Source organism: Diadema setosum, chromosome 5 (assembly GCF_964275005.1).
Source record: "Diadema setosum chromosome 5, eeDiaSeto1, whole genome shotgun sequence".
Classification (NCBI taxonomy): Eukaryota; Metazoa; Echinodermata; class Echinoidea; order Diadematoida; family Diadematidae; genus Diadema; species Diadema setosum.
Genome location: NC_092689.1, coordinates 27,646,915 through 27,667,927, shown reverse-complemented (window position 1 = coordinate 27,667,927; position 21,013 = coordinate 27,646,915). Strand labels below are relative to the sequence as shown.

Below are 21,013 nucleotides of genomic sequence, written 5' to 3'. Positions count from 1 at the left end.
AGCCTGTTTTCATGAACTCTGTTATTTCTGCATAATGTTAGTCCATAAATGAGAGCAGTACACATGCTTTTCTGTATTTTCATGTGATATTTTGCTTTGCCAGATATTACACAGTGTGTTTAATAATTTCACTGTAACCTCATTGTTACAGAAAGATTTGTAATATGCCTATTAAAGAATGTTGTTTGAAAGTTGTGCCACATTAATCCAAAATATCGATGTGGACTTTGCCTTTGATCCTAACCTACATGTATTCTGAGTTTGTAAATGGATGTTAATATTATAGCCAATGTAAGCAGAATAGTTCTCATATTTGTTAAATCTTATCTTTCATGGTTTTTCCCCCATGACACTGCAGTAGTTCGAGGGGCGCCAAGACGTTCCGACCCAAGAAGCACATTCCAGATGGCATACACCAGTACGAGCTGATGAAGCATGCGGAAGCCACGTTAGGGAGCGGTAACCTACGGCAGGCCGTGGTTTTACCCGATGGCGAGGACCCCAATGAATGGGTGGCAGTCAATAGTGAGTATCAACAGGTGGAAATGCGAAATCCAGATGCCATCACTTATTATTTCAAAACATGTCAGAAAGCAAGAAGTAGTTTCTGACAAGATCCACCTGATGTAACTGCTTCATCAAGCATGTGTGATGCATCCCTTTGACATGTAGTTGATGGGAACTGCCATTGGCAAGCACTACCAGTTCAAACAAAAATCAACTTATCAAAACTTGAAGTGACTGGTTTGAATGTCTGCATGATAATAGCAAGTTTTTATGTACATAATGTAGTGCATTTCAGACTTGGAAAAGAATTTTAATGCACTAAAAAGAGATTGATTATAGCATAATACTAAATACACCTGTATACCAATTAAAATTATAATATAAATTACAAAAGTGATACGTACAATAATTATCTTAGCACACATAACAGCTCAAAGTTGTCAGTATATCTTATGCAGTTATGTGAATGAATTTAAAGTTAGTAAACATATGCAACTTTATACAAATGAATTTTACATGTGTGAGAGTCTGGCATTGGTGGTTTTCCCACTGAATACAACTACATGTACTAGAGTAAGGAATAATAACTGATTTGAATAAAGAGAGCCAGAAATTGCACTGTATAGTCTTAGATCTCATGAAGGGCCCCTTTCAAACAACAGCACTAACTATGGCTGAAAGGGCAATCCTTCCCATGAGTGGAGAATGAATAGATAAAAATAAAAATAACAACCCGAAAACATAACGGCTCTGGCGACACTTCATGGCAGAGGCATGAAAATAAAATAAATGGCTGGATATTATGCATGAAGGCATGTTCAAGTTTTATCCCCCTCTCTCATAACAGATTTGACAGGCAAGTGAAGAATTCTAGTGGCAGCTGAGCCAAACCTTTGACAAGTTATTGGTCAAAGCTGTAGCCATTTACACTGGTCTAGAAAGTGTTCATCTCTATCACTAGCAAACTAGTTTATAATCACCATATTAATAGGTAGGACTGCCGAATATAACACTAGTAGGAGGACAACACACGATTTATTTTACTTTGAATTTCGAGCATTTATAGTTTATGATTTTTTGTCCACACTCATCTTTGAATCTGTAAAATTACATATTAGCACCTAAGCTTTTATATTTGAAAGAAGAAAACTGAACTGATTTCAGGTTTTTTTTTTTTAAAGATTTAGAAAATAGAAATAAGGAAAGATTGGACAAAATGTGGACAGCCAACCTCAGTGGGATAGTGAAAGTGAGATTGGAAGGTTCACTGTGTACATTGTGTAGGTGTCGTAGGTGGGACAAGATGTTGGGGATGGAAATTGTAGCAATCATCGCATGTCTGAATTTCATACTCAAATTTGTAGATGGCTAATAGACTTCCTTGTTGTGTTCAGCCATACATGATATGTTTGTGGTCAGCTCTTTTCGCGTGAATCATTAATGAGCCTGCTGGTTGTTGAACTCTACAGCTTTCCCACACTCTGTTTGATCACCTTTGCTGCCGATACTGCGTAGACGAGTGAATCAAGATATACACAGAGAGATGAAATTGCACTTTTGAGGTTTTGCTTTGATTTTGTTGTTTGTTTTTTATGTCATAAGCGGCGTATCTGATTTATATGAAGTTTCTTTCAGGCTCTGTTCATGGTTTAAGCGTGGATAAATGATGCACACCACAGTTTCCGGTGGGCAGGTAAGAGGATGTATCATTAACCTGAGGACGCTGGCGGCCACACGGCAGAAATGAGGAGGGGGAAAAAAATATTGCCTCTTTGCTTGGAGAAGATTGACGTCATGTGTGTGTTATGGAAACGGGACTCAAATGTTTTTCTGTAAACACAATGTGATTGGTTGCGCAGGTGATGAGGATAAATAAATGGACACCCCAGTGACTCCGCCTCATATCAGAAAGAGCATACATCATTTATTTCAGTCATGATATTATCATTCATTCATCACTCGTGTTTTATTGAACCGTCCCTCAAATGATTGCATAGCTCTCACATTTACCCCCACAGGATCATCCGTTGTGAAATTCCATTATTATTGAACATGTGGTATTGCCTGAGGCCATGCAAGGGCTAACAAGACTCGATTGTCTTGAGCACACTGTGGGGATAGTACATTGTAAGACATGTATAACAAAAGAATCATCTGTAGGGGACATACACAAAAGATATATTTGTGTGCAAGGATAAATTTAGCAAAGATCTGAATGTCACACACAGTAAAGAGATACAAGTTTATGCTGTGGAAACACATATGTTTGTCTGTGCTTGGCTGTGAAAACCCTGTTTTAGCACTTCACACAACATTGAAAATTAGAGAAGCTCTCAGAGAGCGCAGAACTCTGCCAAACAACACATTTCCACCAATATACATAATGCTAAAAATGGCTCTATTTGAAGAATATGAAGAATCCTTCAAAAAAAAAAAAATCAAAAACCTTCCTGGATCCAGAGGATGATCACTTCCAAAATTTAATCATCTGTTTCTTGTGTTAATATCAACTTTTCCTGAAAGTGTCTTCCATATCCATTTGTAACTTTTTGAGTTACTTTTCAAAGAGACAAACAAACACACATACTGACAGAAAAACAAACCAGTGCTGACAAAAACATAGCCTCCTTTGCAGAGATTCATGTAACTATTAAAATGAGGATTGATGACATGATATATTATGGTGCACAACTGTACACAAAGTGATGCCATCTCAGTCACTTCTCACAGCTATGAAATAGGATGTTATGCTAGTAACAGCCATTCAGGCCTGCTCAAACCAGTGGTCTGTTATAAATACAGGTCTATCCCCCCCCCCCCCCCCCAACCTCTTGCCATGGATTCCAATCTTAACAACTGCAGAACTTGGCATCAGAATAATTCTGTCAAACTAAATAGAAGACATTTAGGGAAGGAGACAGAATTAAAAGAAACAACACACACACACACACACAGATACATCCACAACTAAATCATCTTCAGCTGTGTTATCCTTACATTAATAAATCAGTGGGTTTCTCTCCTTCAGTTACATAGAGTCTCCAAGTTGTGCTTATAAGTGTTTGACAAGTCAAATTCATCATGTAGGTATCACATTACCACAATGAATGCACAGAAATGCCTGTGATCACATAAGTCATCTATGCAGGGTGTAATGAGCTAGTTGCACTTTTCAAACACCCCCTTCAACCTTAATACCGGCACATGGTTATAAAGATCCTGAGCCAGCCCAATTAAGCCTGAAATCTGATCTGTATCGCACTGTTCTTTGTTGATGGTGTGTATGACTTACAGGTATAATCAGAGCTCAAAGTATACAAACAGCTCTTTGTTGCATGGGTTCTATGAGTCATCTGTCTACTTTTAAGAATGTACCGTTGTGCTGCCACCAGAAGTAGACAGTATTTTCAGGTGAGATTTACAAGATTCTTGGAAAAAGAGATTTTTCTTTTTAAAAGCTTTTCGTCATTTTAGCTCTCGGCATAGCTGGTCTTTTACTTTCTCACTTTCAAATACAGTAAGACCTGATTAACCACTAGGTTGAGCTTCGTACTGGTCACAAATGCACGCACAGTGTACTATAATCCGACCCTCCGATTGATGCCACTGTACAATTGTACCTGCGGTCAAACAAAATTTGAGCCCTTTTCTCAACTCTTTTGTCGACTTGCTGCCCCATCAAACATCTTTTAGTTGCCTTTTCTGTGGTTTCAGCAGACCTTCAGAAGTTAACTAAGTCAGAGCTGAGGATGCCAAATGATTGGAAAACAGCAATCAGTGGCCATTGTAGCATCAGAATTGATAGTAGAGGTGAGAAATTGATGGAAATACTCTTATCTATTGTGTAACTTGTCCAAAATAAAATAAAGATAGTTTCAACTTCAAGATAATGTGTGACCTTTGACATATGTACAGTACATGTAAATGCCATAGCATAAAGTGTATTATGCTGAAAATGATTTTGAAGTATAAAGAATTGGGGGAGGCAATTCTCAGTTAGGGATGGCAGAAGACAAAAACAAAAACAAAAAATAGACTAAACAAGAGAGTGAGTCAAGCCAACGTAAAGTACACCCACGATGACTCATTCGTTCATTTTAATGGTGGCAAAATACTACCTCTAAAACAATTGTGCTTGGAATGTGTGACGTAAACACCAAGTATTTCTTCACAATTGTGTTGATTGGTGTTTGATTTGCTCTCTCTCTCTCTCTCTCTAGCTCTCTGTCTCTCTTATTGTTTCCCCTTAACAAGATTGTTGATAACGCTAGAACTAAAGAGGCTTTAATATTGACGGAGCCCTTGCTCTTTTTTTTTTTTTTTTTTTGCCAGCGTGGAGCAAATGAACCGGAGGCTGCCATTTTCCTCTATTTCCAAGTGTTAACTTCTTTATGCATTTGGCTCATCATGAGAATGCTAAACCCACAATATAGCAGCTCTCGACTGATGTTATATCAGGTGTGATATAGAGAAGAGGTAGTGGGATGATGATCTGAGAATTGAATCAATTTATAGAAAGGTCAACAATATGGAACGTGATGTACAGTATGTCCCAAAAAAAATTACAATGGGGACCTACGCAATGATATCTTTAAAGATATTGCATCAATCTAAATACAAATTCAGGGTATGAAACTGTAACTCATTGCCCACATCTTACAGAAAACCCCATTCGATTTGCTTCAGTGGTCAAAGAGAAATGAGGAATTTTGTAGAGGATGTCGGGAATCTCTTTTGTCCAAGTTCTGTCTATTGTTCACACACAAAATCATCGAAGTGCTAAACTTGGAAGAATCAGACTCATGACATGCTTTACTACAATCCCCATTTCTCTGTGACCGCTTCACCAAATCGAATGGTGATTTCTGCAAAATAGAGCTAAGATGTTGTATTTTAAGACCCTGAAGTAGCAGTGAAAAAAAAAATCATATTGGATGTCATTAATGCGAAAATCTGATTGTAATTTTTGCGGGACATACTGCAGTATGTCCCTCAAAAATTGCAATCAAATTTTCGAATTGATAACATCCAAAATGATCGACCTGTCGACGTGCTACTTCGGGGCCTTAAAATATAACATCTTAGCTCTATTTTGCAGAAAATCTCATTCAATTTGGTTAAGCGGTCACAGAGAAATGTAGATTGTTGCAAAGCATGTCATGAGTCTAATTTTTCCAATTTTAGCAATTCAATGCTCCAGTGCGTGAATAACAAACAGAACTTGGACAAAAGAGATTCCCGACATCCTCTACAAAATTCCTCATTTCTCTTTGACCACTGAAGCAAATCGAATGGGGTTTTCTGCAAGATGTGGGCAATGAGTTATAGTTTCATACCCTGAATTTGTATTTAGATTGATTCACTATTTTTATAGATATATGATTGCGAGGGGTCCCGTTGTAATTTTTTTGGGGACATACTGTATAGGACACTCAAAAGTGCACCGTTCAAAGTACACTTGTTGGAATAGTCCTGTGCTACATTGACACTTTACTCTGATTGACTGTATAATGATGAGCCATTCAGTATTAAAATAATGAAAGAAAAGAAAATTGCATAAATGATCAGTATTTTAATTGAATAGTAATTGCAATCAAGTAGTGCCTAAGCAGCAGTCACAGTTACAGCAATCCAGTTTGAAGACAACATTAAAGTTTTCAGTATGTTTGGATAGCTGTTACAAGAGAAGTTATGACATCATGTTTCTTGAACATTGTTTTGCATACCATGTATATGCACCACTCTACTCTAGTTGCCCCGTAATCTTTACAAATACAAAGCAGTTAGAAGGGAAGGAAGGAAGGGGACATGATCATAATTTTGACAACATTTTCGTCTCTTTCTGCACCGAATGCCCCTTTATAGAATTCATGTTCTGCAGGATTCATGTTCTTGCTCCAGCAGAATTACTGCTTGAAAAAGGCGAGGGGACATCATCAACACCAATTCATTTGCAGCGAGGGGCAGATGGCGTCAGATCAGGCCGTGATTTGCGCGAGGAGTGACGAACGCGAAGTCACATGACGTAACCTGTCTCATGAAATGGTTTACCTACAACGTATTCCACTCTTACTAGAGTTTGGCTGGTTCCCCTCTACCTTCAGTAGCATTGTGGTTCTCTAAAAATCTTGTCAGTGTCTGGATAGAAATGTTATTGTTGAGAATGCAATACATTTTGTTTTGTTTGGATTGTTATTTGCCTTTGGTAGTCTTTCCTGTTTATTTCATGCTTGGTCAAGCATCAAGTCATCATTTTTACTCCAGCACTATCCTTTTGTACTCATAACTTAGCTGTAATGAGATAAAAAGTAAGTGATTTGCTCTGCTGAAGGGTATCAATATTGTCACTTATGAACAAAACAAATTTTACTCCTGCACTTTGTATACCACCGTCCCCATACCATAGCAGAGAGGAGAGAAAACATCAATGTACTAGAACTTTGTATACCGTGAGTCATGAACCATGCATCTTGTAATTTGTTAGGAACTTTTATTTGTGTAATAAAAAAACAACAACAAAGTGTTCAACTGAGAAATTTAAGAGGAAAGGAATACATTACATTACCAAACTGCATTTCAGCAAATGCATAGAGCTGCAGATGTTCATGGTTATGATTAAGGCCAAGTCATTATACATTTGATAGGGTTGCTGTACGTATACACATACTAAAAAATTCTAGGTTGTGAATCTATCATTGCAAATTTCACAGACATCTCTATGTGGCTCTCCACGTTTTTAAGTATAAGCATGTGCTGGCAAGATGGACGGGGCAGCAGAATCCTGCATTATTGGTAAGACAATCCCAGCTTGGGTATTGATCCAATGTCTCGCTAGTCTGCACCGAAGGGAGCCGTGTTTGCACTCGCTAGGTGGAAGCCACGGCCCGATTGGATCGACAAACACAGCTCGTCCGTGCGGAGTGAAAGGCTCGCCGTGAATATCCAGATCAGAAAAAAAGAAAAGCTGAGGTTGTGATGATGTCAATATATAGTGGCGAATTCCCAAGGGTGGAGCTAATAGGTGGCCATCTACGATTCTCTCTCCCCTTTCAATACCTGCCTCTAGTATTTCCTTCGTTTGCCTGATCAGAGCGAGAAGATACTTCTTGGGGACGAAATGAATTTATTGACTGGACTTTCCTCTCTTGGGAGAGATATGTGATCAGACTGACATTTTACAAATAGCATTATGGGATGTGTGCCCAAGGTAGCATATGGTGTAGGATGAACTTATTTCAGTGAGCATACTTTCTATGTTCACCTGGTTGTCAAATTAATACATTTTGCCATTGAGGGACAATGGAATGCAGAGCAGTCAGGAGTAATAGATAGTGATAGAATGTGCTTGTAGCAATCACATTCTGTGTTGGTGGTTTTTGTCTGTAACAAAATGTATCTTTGGTGGCAATCTAGTGCTCGTGGTATATCCAGTCCAGATTACTGATGATCTGAAAGTTTCATCCTATTTTTTTGTCATGTCCTTTTCTTCTACTACCACCCCTTCCACACTGCTGCTCTTCCGGTACTGTTGGTTTACATGTACCTTCTCCCCCTCTTCCTCGTTGCTTTCTGCCACTCCGACTTCATCATGTTCACTTTCTTCAATTCTCATATGCTCATCGTGTATCATCCAAACAATCATTTTGCAGCATTGGCTCCGTCAGGAACTCTTCATCTTATACCAATATTTACCATGTACATCAACAGCTAGGACCTACAATATTGTACATACTGTCTACAGTCAGTTGCTTACTTCTACTTTGGCACATCAATCATATGGAATTACTCATTGTTTCAGCCACAGGCTTTTGTAAACATTCTGTGTGAACACAGATGATAGCATGACATCATATCTGTTGACCCCAAATCATTTTTAAAAGAAATTTCAACATTAGAAAGACTGAGAATCATATTTTCTTATCAGGTTTCACTGTCTAGTAATAAAGAAGACTCATTTGCTACGAAAAAGAAAGGAGGGAAAAGGTGTAAAAATCCATTCTGCTTTTCCAAAAGTTCTCGCTCTTGTGACATCCATGCCTTCACCACTTTCACCCTTGTGTCTGGCTCATGTTTGTCTCAATCCAGCAGAAGAATGCTCGGCATGTGACGCATGAGGACGCCTGTGTAGATTGCATTGGATTGCTGGCACTTGCTGCTCTCATCTCCCTCGCCACCAAGTGGTACTTGTAGTCTTGCTCCAAGCTGAAGACATTTTAGGCCGAGATGACTTGGGCTCTAAAATCACATGAAGGATTGCGTCTGCTGTTGGGGTTGCCTTGACCCGTCCATTCAGTATCCATCTGTCTTGATGAGGTTTGAGGGAGAAAGGAGCTATTGAGGGGGGACTGAGCAGTGATTGCTGTAAGAGGAGAGATAGTTTATATGTAGTGTGATTGACAACCAGCTGATTCTGAAGGACTTGATTTTTCTTGTGTTTTTTTTTGTGTTTTTTTTTTTGTCTTGTATTCCTGTGTCCTTGCATTAGACTTCTTCTTGAGAACAATGAATGTAAAGGCTTTGTTGAATTCTGTATCAAGTGGTAAGGCAATTTTCATCTTGCTTAGTGAAAGTTTATGATGTGTTTTTACTATTTACTAGCAAAATTGAGTGACTTCATTGATATTCCTGCATTGCCCATAACATGACAGGGAAAATAGTATGGCTCAAAAATGTGACATACACTTCCGAAATCAGTTGATTACAAATCAGTACGGATCAAATATTTCTGTGTATATCCATGGTCTGTAGTCAAGGCAGTTTGCTTGCACGTGTTCTCCTAAATCACTATGTCAATGCCATTAGTTTGATGCATTTTGGAGGGAGAGCGTAGATATTGAAAAGAGAGAAAGAGAATGATAGATTGACATTTTGTGCTTTTAACGTGGTTGGTGCCAGAGGCATTCTATGTGTTTAAATATTCCCTGCCTGGACTTATGAAGGTGAAAAAACTTGATAATGATGCAGGGTCCTTCCCCTCTGATGGCCCCTATTCAGTCCAGACATGATGTTTACATTCTGAAGTGAGCTATGGCTCAAACTGTTCAGATCCTGTTTGGTTGAATTCAAACTTGGTCAGTAAATCATTCCGTCCTTGTCAAGTCCCCAGTTGTTAAGGCGTTGTTAGAAGTTCAGATGAGACTTGACAATTAAAGAGGCATCTATAGCATTTCCGTGTGTGTGTGTGTGTGTGTGTGTGTGTAAGCATTCAGATTTCTACCACTATAGAAATCTGATGCCAAATATGTATACATGTTTTAGAGCCATGGGTTAATTTGCATTGACCTTTGAGACCGCATAATAGTATCACAGAGGCACTGATAGAAGCAGAGAATAGACATAATTATTATTACATACAGGACACTAAACTTAGGTCTTTTGTTGCAAGTGTTAGAGATCCCAAATCTCACTCACTATACAAGTCAGCATCAACAAGTCACAGTTAATAGTGTCACTTATTTTTCTCCAATGATTCTCCTTCTGTAGTAGAGTAAATAAGAACAGGTAATGAGAAAGTGAATATATTTAACTCTTAACTCAAATATGAAAAAGTAGTGAGAATCTTAGGGTGGAATGTTGGAGTCATATAGGCCTATACAATCTGTAGTTGAACTCCATTAGGTAAATGTAATTTTTCTTTTCTTTTCTTTAGGTGAACTACTGTAGTGGAGTCTACTATAGGTTGTTGTGTGGTAAATGGATGAAGCAGTAAGATAGCCTGTCATGCATGCATAGTAGCCAAATCCTAAAGACTATCTCTTAAAACCTAATGGGGTACATTCTCCTTAAAAATAGATTCACATTCCTGCCATCCATCTTAGAGCACTTGGGTGGTTGTTGCAATATCTTCATGAGATGTGAAAGTATGCTCCGAATATCAGACCAGTGTGTATGCAGCACCAACCTTGGGATGGCAGTGGTGTTGGGGGTTTAGCTGTGTCCTCATTCGTGGGCCATGTGTCTGCCCTCATAAATCATTCACTGGGTCATTGGCAGCTGCCCCCAGTGGCTGCCAGCAATCTTGCCCTGGAGGAAGAATCCTCTCAAGGCTCAGTATGTGACAGTTGTCGCTGGTAACAGCTACCACCAAGCTCAGGAAGAAAAAAAAATGATCTGAGTCAAAGGTCCCCCATAAACTTTGATGTAAAGTTCCCTAAGCACTGGTATGACTGTCTCTACTTCTTTTTTTGCGGTATTACAAGAGAATGAAAACTTACAATTCATCACTTTGCTCTTGTTGCCCCCCCCCCCCTTCACATAGCAAGGTGTTAAAGCTCGCCGCAAGAGCTGCAGGATTTTGCAGTTACCGATGCTGCACTTGGGGTTCAAATGCCTATATATCACCATTTAGCTGCATCATGATTTGTGCATGAATGCAAAAAGCTAGCAGAGACATACAAGTTGATGTACAGTCCTCAACAATAGGACATCACTTAAATGAATTCAGAAATACTGTAAAACCAGAAATTTTCACATGCATTTTAGTTTCAAAAATTTCGCAAGAGCCAATATTCATGAAAGTAAAATGCTTGTAACAGTTCTTATCCTCCACTATAATGCATTGGATGCCAGTGGCAATTGGCGAAAGTTTCATGCCGTGAAAAAGTCCATTGGCTCCAATTCGTGAAAATTTCATGCTGCAAATATTTGTTGCTTTAGTGTATGTCCCTCAGATATTCTCTGCTTCTGGTGGTAAACCATTGTGATATTTTTCTAAGATTAGATTTGCATGTAGAGAAAAACAAAAAATAACTAGTCATTTAAAAAAGCAGAGTGGCAGAATGCACCTGCTTTAATCTCTTGTCCTTTAAATGTATACATATTAGGCCCGTTCACACACAAGGGAAAAAGTGCGATTTAAAAATCGATTTTCTTATCGCGATCAAAATTTCGAAATTTTTTCCTGTGTGGACAGAAAAATTTCACTAATTTTCGCGATCCTAATCGCGATCCAACTCGCACTATTAGTGCGATTTTTCAGAATAATCGCAATTATTTTGCCAAGCGTCGTGTGTGTGAGCGCGATTGAGATTCGGAAATCGGTATTTTTAATCCCATCGTTCGTAGCACGTGAACGTGAACATTATTGGGACTGCGGGGTCAGTCTTCGGTCATGCAAGTTTCGCGCATGCGCAATTTGGCCACTGATCGTTCTTTCCTTGCTGCGAAGTGCGATTTTTTCCTTGTGTATGAACAGTCGGAAAAAAAAAAATCGAAATTTGGATCACGATTGTAATTTCGATTTTCATTGTGTGTGCACGGGCCTATATTCATCTGACCCCCTTCTCATTTGTCTCACCTTACAGCTGTGGATTTCTTCAACCAGATCAACATGCTGTACGGTACCATCACAGAGTTCTGCACAACGGATAAGTGTCCCGTCATGTCAGCAGGGCCCAAGTGAGTTTCAATCAATGCAATCTGATGCCTTTCGCTGAATTTCAGTCTGCAGGTCTACTCTTTCCCAACTTCTGCAACATTTATTGTAAATACTTTTTTTTTTTCACATCCTTGGCGTGCTCATTCAATCAAAACATTGCTTTTGGTTAATAGTTGGTTTCATATTTTGCAGCCCCTTTGAGATTATGTGAAATTTATTTTGTGATTGACACCTGGTACCAGGGTAACATATGAAAGTTAAGAAAAAGTGTGAAATTTTTGCTGAGGAGATATATTATGAAAATGGTGTTCCCATTTTCTGTTACCTCCTTTAAATTCATTAGTATTCTGTATGACGATTCTTTTACAAAAACATATTTATTTGCTTTGATAGATCTTCTCTAACAGTATTCATTATATTCGATGCTGAATGGGGGTATGTTTATCGATGAAACCTCTTCCTTCCGTCCACCTTCTATTGGGGCTAGTTAGACACACAGTGCACAGGTTTTGCTCAATTACAAGTGCTGTCTTTCTTTCATCAAGTCTCATAGAATTACCTAGCATAATGATGGTTCTGAAAATCATGTAGTGACCTACAGTAATGATGTAGGTTCAAGTAAACTTAAGCTATCAGTTTGTTATGTAAAAAACATCACAATGTTAGATTTGATCATGCCGTGACTTTTGCAGTGGAAGAAGGGGGAAATTGAAAGGCACACAACTATAATTTTGTGACAGGCAGGAACAGGTAATGCAACCTGTGTGCATCAGTGATATGTTGTGACCCTCTGAGTACCTTGGAATCCACTTTTCTGGATAGCGATGGGCAGTGCCGAGAGATGAGCAACATAAACTATGATTAATGCATTTCCTGGCTCGGCTTTAGGGGGGAAGGATTTAGTTTACATGGGCAGGATTGTGTGGATTATGAGGCTTTAGAAAGTGTTTGGAAGGGCTCGTGTTAGATTTGGGAATTCAGAGTCAAGATATGTGTGCCACAGGCAAGATAGTCATGCTGGAAAAATCTATAGAGCCTTAGCAACATCCAGTCAGAGTCCTGTCACATCAAAATGCAGTTCCACTTTGTGCTCAGGTTGGTGTTGATGAATAGAATAAAAACAGATGAACAGGATGGTATGTAGTTGCATCATCGAAATAGGATGTAAAGTGGGGAAGTTATGGAATTCTAAATTTCCCACTTTTCCACCAAATAGTTACATTATCTCAACCAACACATACAAATTAGAAGTGGTGATGACATCACCTCACAAATTTTCCACTTGTTTGTATGCAAAAATGATGTGGAAATCAGGTTTTGGTCAATTATTTAGCAAGTACAGTTCATTTTCCCCTCGAAATTCATGAATTCTGGATTATCATCATAGTACTATGATTCAGTGCAAAGGATACAACTTCCTTCTAATTGAATTGATGTCACAAAATGATGTACTAGTTGATGGAAGCTAATGATATCTACACTTCCTCCAAATATGCATATATATGTGCAATTAATATCATTGTTTCATGAAATTGTGTGAAACTTGATTCTATGAATGTCTTGCGTTAAGTCGCATATTGATAGAACCTCAACCACTCGCAAAGTTTGCCTTACTTTAGTCTATTCATCAAAGCTCATTTGAATGTGGTGTGAACTGAAATTTAAGTGGCTCATCAAGTTGACGGTTACCCGTCTTTCTGTGCGAGGAACTCTGGACTGTGTGTACAATGCTATGGGTTTTTGTGTGCCAATTAGCACTGAAAGCACACAAAGAGTGCATGTCATCCTACTCTGCAATAGCCCCCCCCCCCCCCCACCCCCATGTGTCTACAAACCTCCCCACTGGTGTTGACTCTCACATTATTTCATGTCACCGGGGCTGTCAAAGACAATCAATATTCTTGAGAGCTCTCATCATTTACATACACGTAGGTGCCCGGAAGGGTCTGTGCATTTTGACCCATTTTTCCTTACACCACATAACATGTGCACTGCCGTGTCGGATTCCATAGCTTCAAGGGGATCTCCAGCACAAGCCAATGTGGGTACCCAAATCTGTCTGTTCGACTAACCCTTTGGCTCCCAAATTCTCCCCGTATTGTCCACCAGCAAAGAGGTTTATAGCTCTGAAGCAGTCAGGCCAAAGGAAGCATGGGATGGTGTCATTCTTTTATTTCTGAGGCAGAGTTCCCAAATACCACGTTTATGAATTTGATTCGAAAGGACAAACCCAGTATGTAAGGAAACCGAAAGATATCATTCCTATCGATCAAACTGATTATCGTGAGGTATAAAATACCAGTACATTTCCCTAGTGGACTTGTAGTGTTTGTGAAAGCACGGCAATAGGACAAGTGATGCCTGAAGTGGATGTCCGTTCAGGATATGTGGCAAATATTCCTGGAATTGAGTGACTCTGCCATATTCTTATTCCTGAAAGTAAATTAACTGATATTTCGTATTTCCTTTTTTGCGTATTCAATATTTCACTATGGCTATCCTTGTAAAAAGTAGTGGTTATTGTAGGAAGGGAAAATGAGCAAGCACAAGTGAGCATAGTTTACTTGTTGGTATGATTGCTGTGTGCTGTATAAGTCAGTAAATATGGAGTGTGTGTGTTTGTGTGTTTGTATGTGTTTGTATAGATCTGTGTTAGTGATGGTGGTGGTGGCTCCGTGCATGCTGTTTTCTCACTTATTACAGGCAACTCCCTTTGTACTAAAATACAAAAAGATACACACTGGACTTGTATAGATGATAATTTTGAGACCTGAATTTTTACTTTGTTGTATCTGAAATATTGTTATACCATGTTTGTTAAAACGGGAGTGAACTGTACAATGATGTTATAACTGTGTACGTACCTACTCCTCCCGATCAGGTATGAGTACCACTGGGCAGATGGACAGACGGTAAAGAAACCCATCAAGTGCTCAGCACCCAAGTACATCGACTACCTCATGACGTGGGTTCAAGATCAGCTCGACGACGAGACAATCTTCCCTTCAAAAATAGGTGGGTGTCGAGAGAGAGAGAGAGATCTCTCACCTAGCTGATAGGGCCCTCCCTCACAGTGGGAGGATGTATCTCCCGTTTCACACACAGCCGTGCCATTCATTCTTCCCTTGCCTTTGTTCTCCCTTGTCGTCCTTTGTCGTGTGGTGGGAAGCAAAGAGCAATATGTTTATGCAGCATTTACTCGAGTGACACAAAGTCAGAGACGTGAGAGAATGCCGTCAGCTGAGAAGCAGGATGTAACACCGGCAGAAATGTGACCGGAGTTAGCATCACTTCTCTCCCTGTCTGTCTGTCTGTCTGTCTTTCTCTCTGTCACTATTTATTCTCTCTTGACTGCCTACATTCGTATAATATGTTGGCTTATTTGCCTCTGGCTGTACATTGTATTTTCAAAGCTCTGTTCTTTAAGTCATGAGCTACAAAGCTCTATTCTTTATTCATACCAAGCAACGAGATCCCAAATGATAGTCCTTTTGCTTGTTCATGCATATGTTTTAAAGTCTGGCTATACACTTTCAAACGGTATGTTGCTCTTCTTTCAGAACATACGAGAGGAGAGCATATGATGTTTCTTGATGGAAGACAAAATTTGTCAAAACTCAATTTATGAATGTACAATCAAAGCATTGACATTTCTCAAATGAGCAACCAAGAATTTGTTTAAAATACAATTTTTACTCAGGAATGCAAAAACAAACATGTCAATAACAATGGAATCACTTGTAGACAATGACAGACATACAGACAGACAGGTAGATAGATCAAGGGATAGGTAGGGAAGTATAAGTACACCTCGTAGCTAGCTAGCCAATTATGGTATACAATCAAAAGGCTGATATCTCAATATTTCTCAACTTGGCAACAGAAGAATCTGAAACTCATTAGGGAGCTATTTTCAAACAAGATTGATACACAGTTTTTAAGGATGGTAGAGACTGATAGATAGACATGTATATCATGTAAATATTAGGTAGATGGACAGTTAGATTGATATGTAGATGGATAAGTGTGTAGATTTTTCTTTCTCTCCTTCAAGATAATCCAACCTACAACATATATGCGCCATGACAAGAATTCCCATTGTAACCCAAGTAGTGGCGAGCCAAAATGTCATGTAAAGTGTGTCATCGTGGGTAGTCCACATGGCATGCAATTGGAAAAAAGAGGCTATTGTATCAACAGGCCTTGATTCTGTAGAACAGTACCAAAGTACACTACATATTTCTGTGAAGGTTAATCCACATGACCTCACATTCTTGATTTGCTTATCCCCGAAATTTGGAGAAAGATGACCAAAATGCCATTCACACAAAGGGAGACCTTGACAGAATCATCAACACATTGTTACCCTGGCTTCCTCTGGCATTAGGTGGTCCCACAGGTGACCACAGTCGGACCTTCCCTCTTTGTCTCTCAAGAATGATCTCATTTTCACACTCAAATGAGATTTGACAACATTTGCCCTTCTAGGTAAGCTGAGAGTTGTGTGAACAACGCATGACTAAATGATGCCTTCAATCAAACGTTTGTAGATCAAAGGTCACCTGAATGTTACACCAGCACTGGCAGCTCATCGGCTGTTATATACCTTAAATACTGTAATTTACAGGCCATATCAATCGAAAAGAATGAAGCAAAATCTGATGTTAATTTCCTAGTTTTTGCATAGAAGACATAGACACTGGGGACAATTAAAGGCAAGATGACATGCTGAGACCTGCATTTTACTATCAAGTCAGATTGGTCAATACATGTTAATCAAATCAAAGGCTAGATTGATAATGATATACTCAGATGCATGTGGGTAATTTTCTATGTGTACACAGACCTACAGCGTTTTTCAATTCCCTATCATTTTGTGAGTGTCCAAAATAATTCCATGAATTTGGGCCATCTCCCATTACTACATAAATGATCACACAGGAAAAAAAAAAACAACCCACCAACAAGCAATGAAGACACTCTCTCCTTCACACATTACACTTAACCAATTGCCTTTTTGTTCCCCATCAGGTGTGCCTTTCCCCAAGAACTTCATGACAATTGCCAAGACGATCCTCAAGCGTCTGTTTCGGGTGTACGCCCACATCTACCACCAGCACTTCAAGGAGATTGTTTTCCTGGCGGAGGAAGCCCACCTCAACACGTCCTTCAAGCACTTCATCTACTTCGTCCAGGAGTTCAACCTCATCGACCGGAAAGAGCTGGCACCCCTCCAAGAACTTATCGACAGATTCTCAAATAAGTGAGGCGTCTGCCCTTGCCCTTGAAGATCTCTGTGACTTAAGATTTGACTCGAAAGAGACAGGACTCTGAGTGTAGACATATCCATGGATCCGGAGAACATCCGCTGACCCGTCACAGTCGCGCCGTCGTAGCAGAATTGTGGATAGGTTAGGGTATAAACTCTGGCAGCAGACAGTTGGCTCCTTGACCTACCCCAGTGGAGTTATTTATCATGAGACCTCGTGATGTTCCTGCAGTAGAAAGGACTCATAGCCTGCCTGATGTCTTGTCCAAGTCCAAAGTGATATGTGAACTTGTTCGTCATGGAGGAACATTTTCATGTATCAGCACCCAAACAACCAAAGAACGAGTGGATATATACCAGCCAGAGAGAAAGAAAAGTGGTATAGATTGAAAGTGAATAAGATTGCCTTTGAGGCTACCGGATGATAATAAGTGTAATCTGCAAGAATTTGCTGTATAATTCCACTATTGCCAGGTCTCAAGGTTTCAGTGTTCAGGCAAGAGACCTGTACCTGCAAATGTCCCCTAAAATTCTCCTGTGTGACTTGCTACCTTCTTAATACTGCTGTTAGAAGTTCATCCCTTTGAGTTTTGCTGTAGTGCTGCAATGACCGTGTAACAGTCGATTGTCACTCTTACATTGTTTGAAATCTGTAGCAAAACACACTTTCAATGGTATATTCCCGGAAGAGATCATAGTGAACTGTTTTTGTGATGTTTACATTGTTTATTTATTGTGAAAGAATGTCACAAATCGTGCAGTTTTTATTTCCAAAGATTTTAAACGTGTATATTTTCAGTGACATCAGACTCTATGGCTGATGCATTAGATGTTCAATTCAATCATGAAATGCTTTCACAGATATTGAACTTTGTTTGTCAGGAAACTTCATTCATGAGTCATCTCGGCTTGCAGACAGTATATCAACTTTAGCTTTGAAACATGATCTGAGAATTGAGATATATCTGCGGAGCAGAGCACAGCTCACAAGCTGTGCTCTGCAGCAAAATTCAAGAGATATCGGTTACAGTTAAGTCGTCAATTGAGCAAGCATGATCAGTCGGTTCATAATGGAGTAAAACCAATCAGAAGGCTACAAGTGTGTGCATTAATGAATTGAAGGAAAATGATACACAAACACACTGGATGCACGTGACAGCCTTCACCGCTGATGTAACAGCTTTCAGTTGTGCTGTCTAACACTTAACCTGCTCATCATGGTTTATGGTGGAGATTTCGATCTGCTTGTGCAGAGGATGGCTAGTTTATACATGTACATCCCTTGGCCTTTGCTACTGTACCTGTGCTTTACCTACATATTATGTAATGGTATCAGATTGTTTTAAATCCTGGGGTGCTATTCTGAACACCATTGTAACTTTCGGTGTAACTTCTGTTGTAACTTCTGTTGTAAATCCGGGAGTTTCAACACATTGCTAAAACAATTGTTAATCGGTATTCTGAGAACTGTTTTAACAGTGTTTTAAGTAATAAATAAATGAAAACCACACCCACCGCAATAATCATATCCAATAGGAAATTTTGTTACAAGTAACATCTAATGAAGGCGTTTTAACCAATAGGATTGATCCTTTGGGCAAAGAACGTGAAATGCACCTTGCTTAACTATGTGCGTTTTGACAAGTGCTCATTCTCTGGCATGCACACAATGGCATGTGCAGGCACACAGAGCACAAGATAAAACAAAGTTTCAACAGAAGTTACGACAAAAGTTACACAAAGTGGTGTTAGAATACCGATTTGCTACAGGAGAATTAAAACAGAGTTAAAACGGCTCAGAATACAACTTCGGGATAATGCTCTCTGCATTCTGCAGGAGCAGGAACAATCTGACCCATATTTTTCATCAAGTGTAGTCACGATTTACATTTCACTTGTTTTGCATCTTGTTGTGGTGTATGTTGACTATTCTTGTGTTTGTGACAAAAGAAGTGTAACTTCCATGTACCGTGTGTTAAACATTTTCGTGCAGGTTGACCTGTTGGCTTTGTATTCTACGTTTGTTCTGTAGTACATTTTGATGTACAAAACAGGTGGATAATGCCCATGTAGCAAAACTGACTTCATTTTTTTGCTTTTCAAGCAAAATTTTATATGTCACCGTGTGTCTTGTATATTTATTACGTCTTTCGTGGAATGTTGATGTGTTTTCCATCTTGACTGATGTGCAAAATTAATGAGAACATTGCATCCTGAAGCTGGTTTCCATCACTCTGAAATTTCTTTTTCTAATTACTACACTATAAGAATGAGAAAAAAAAAAAGAAAATAAAATGAAATACCAACTCAGAAATGTGAAAACTAAAGGAAGGAGAAAAGATTAATGATAGGCTTTTCTTGACAAACTAACAGCTGTTCTGCTGCACTATGAGTAGTATTAGGTTGCATAATATGTACAATGCATACGACTGCCCCTGCTGTATCTCAACACAGTTGCTTCACATTCTTTCATGCTGTTAAGAGAGGCACATTTTGGATGACTCTTTTGTCACCTTTTTCTCTCTTTTTTTTTTTTTTTGAAAAAAAAAAAAGATCAGTTGATGTATGTACCGTCCATCAGAAATGGTTCAGCAATAATGTAGAAATGCATAAATGTTGCGTGTGTAATCTTCATGCTTCACTTTCTTTTTATTTTTTCCCCCTTTTTCTCCAGGACCCTGTTGCATAAAGGACCTGAGGAAAAAAAAAAACGAAAAAAAAAAACAAACAAACAAACAAACAAACTTGGGTTAGAGTTTTGTGGTCAGTCACTTTCTCTTGCTAACTTGTCCAAAAAAAAACCAAACAAACAACAAACAAACAAACAAACAAAACTCTGGTTACAAATTCTTGACCAGAGTTTCTGGATTTGACCTTGAAAAAAACCTCTGGTTAAGGTTTCATGCAACAGGGACCAATTCTGGTTCAAAATATCTTTGATCAGTGAGGTGTTTATCTCTTCCTCCTAACCTTATGAAATTTGTGATATTTTTTAAAAATCAAATCATAGAATAGTGGAGTGCATTGCTGAAGCTGTCACAAAATGTGCTAGTGTTGAAGCTCTTTACATAGGTTTATTAAAGCAAAAAATCTTTCTAATGGTGGAAATACTTACACTTTGCAACCCTACCATGCAAACATTTCACAAACTGTAGGCTTGTCGATGTTCTGTTCCCCTGTTGGAGTGCTTTCAAGGGAAAGAGGGCATTTCATTGATGTGTAGGTCTGTGGTGTGGATGGTATTGTGGATTATCAGACAACAGCATTAGATCTGGAAGTTGTAAGAGAGTGCGTCTTTACAGAAGGAAAAAACAGACACCTTTGGAGAATTGCTCAAAATGCTTGGAATTATTTTCATAGATGTTTGGCTACATTACGCGGATGGTTACAGGTTAACACCAGTTCAGCGATGGAATATGTACTACAAGTCAATATATTGTATTCAAATACCATGTACCTTGAAGAAAGTGAATTTAAGAATGAAGAAGAAGCTTGTGTTATTATGTTCATCCATGTTATTAAAGTGAATAATCCTCGGTAGTGTCTTTTTTCAGAGGTGGATATTTTTATGTAAAAGAAAGCCGTTTTGCCCTTTACACTAATATATGTGTACATTTACTGTCTTCTTGCCCCTCCCTATGTTAAGTGTTAGTAGACTTCTTTTTTTTTTTTTTTTTTGCGCCATGTTGGCCATGTGGAAATATGGAAATATCTCTCCTTCAGGAATTGTGTCTCACATCATTCATGATACAATAGTCATTGTCCCTTTAATGTATTTCAAAATGTTAAAAGTGTGCCTAACGTGAGGTAAATGTCTTCATTGAGCAATTCCAGTATGAAAAATAAAGCCGCAGACAATA

At 38.9% G+C, this 21,013-nt stretch overlaps 1 protein-coding gene across 1 annotated transcript; it reads left to right on the top strand.

Annotated features, from left to right (window-relative positions):
* Positions 1-278: 278 nt before the first annotated feature.
* Positions 279-19,638, top strand: LOC140229242 (MOB kinase activator 1B). Its single transcript, XM_072309519.1, has 4 exons — positions 279-525; positions 11,811-11,904; positions 14,766-14,899; positions 16,916-19,638. The coding sequence occupies exons 1-4, from the start codon at positions 429-431 to the stop codon at positions 17,149-17,151; spliced, it is 561 nt and encodes a 186-aa protein (XP_072165620.1). The 5' UTR covers positions 279-428; the 3' UTR covers positions 17,152-19,638.
* Positions 19,639-21,013: the final 1,375 nt, after the last annotated feature.

Excerpts from the sequence above, each read along its gene's own strand:
- LOC140229242 (XM_072309519.1), top strand. The coding sequence starts at position 429 with ATGAAGCATGCGGAAGCCACGTTAGGGAGCGGTAACCTACGGCAGGCC. Across the intron at positions 526-11,810 it reads TGAATGGGTGGCAGTCAATA|CTGTGGATTTCTTCAACCAG; the intron begins GTGAGTATCAAC and ends CTCACCTTACAG. Across the intron at positions 11,905-14,765 it reads GTCATGTCAGCAGGGCCCAA|GTATGAGTACCACTGGGCAG; the intron begins GTGAGTTTCAAT and ends CCTCCCGATCAG.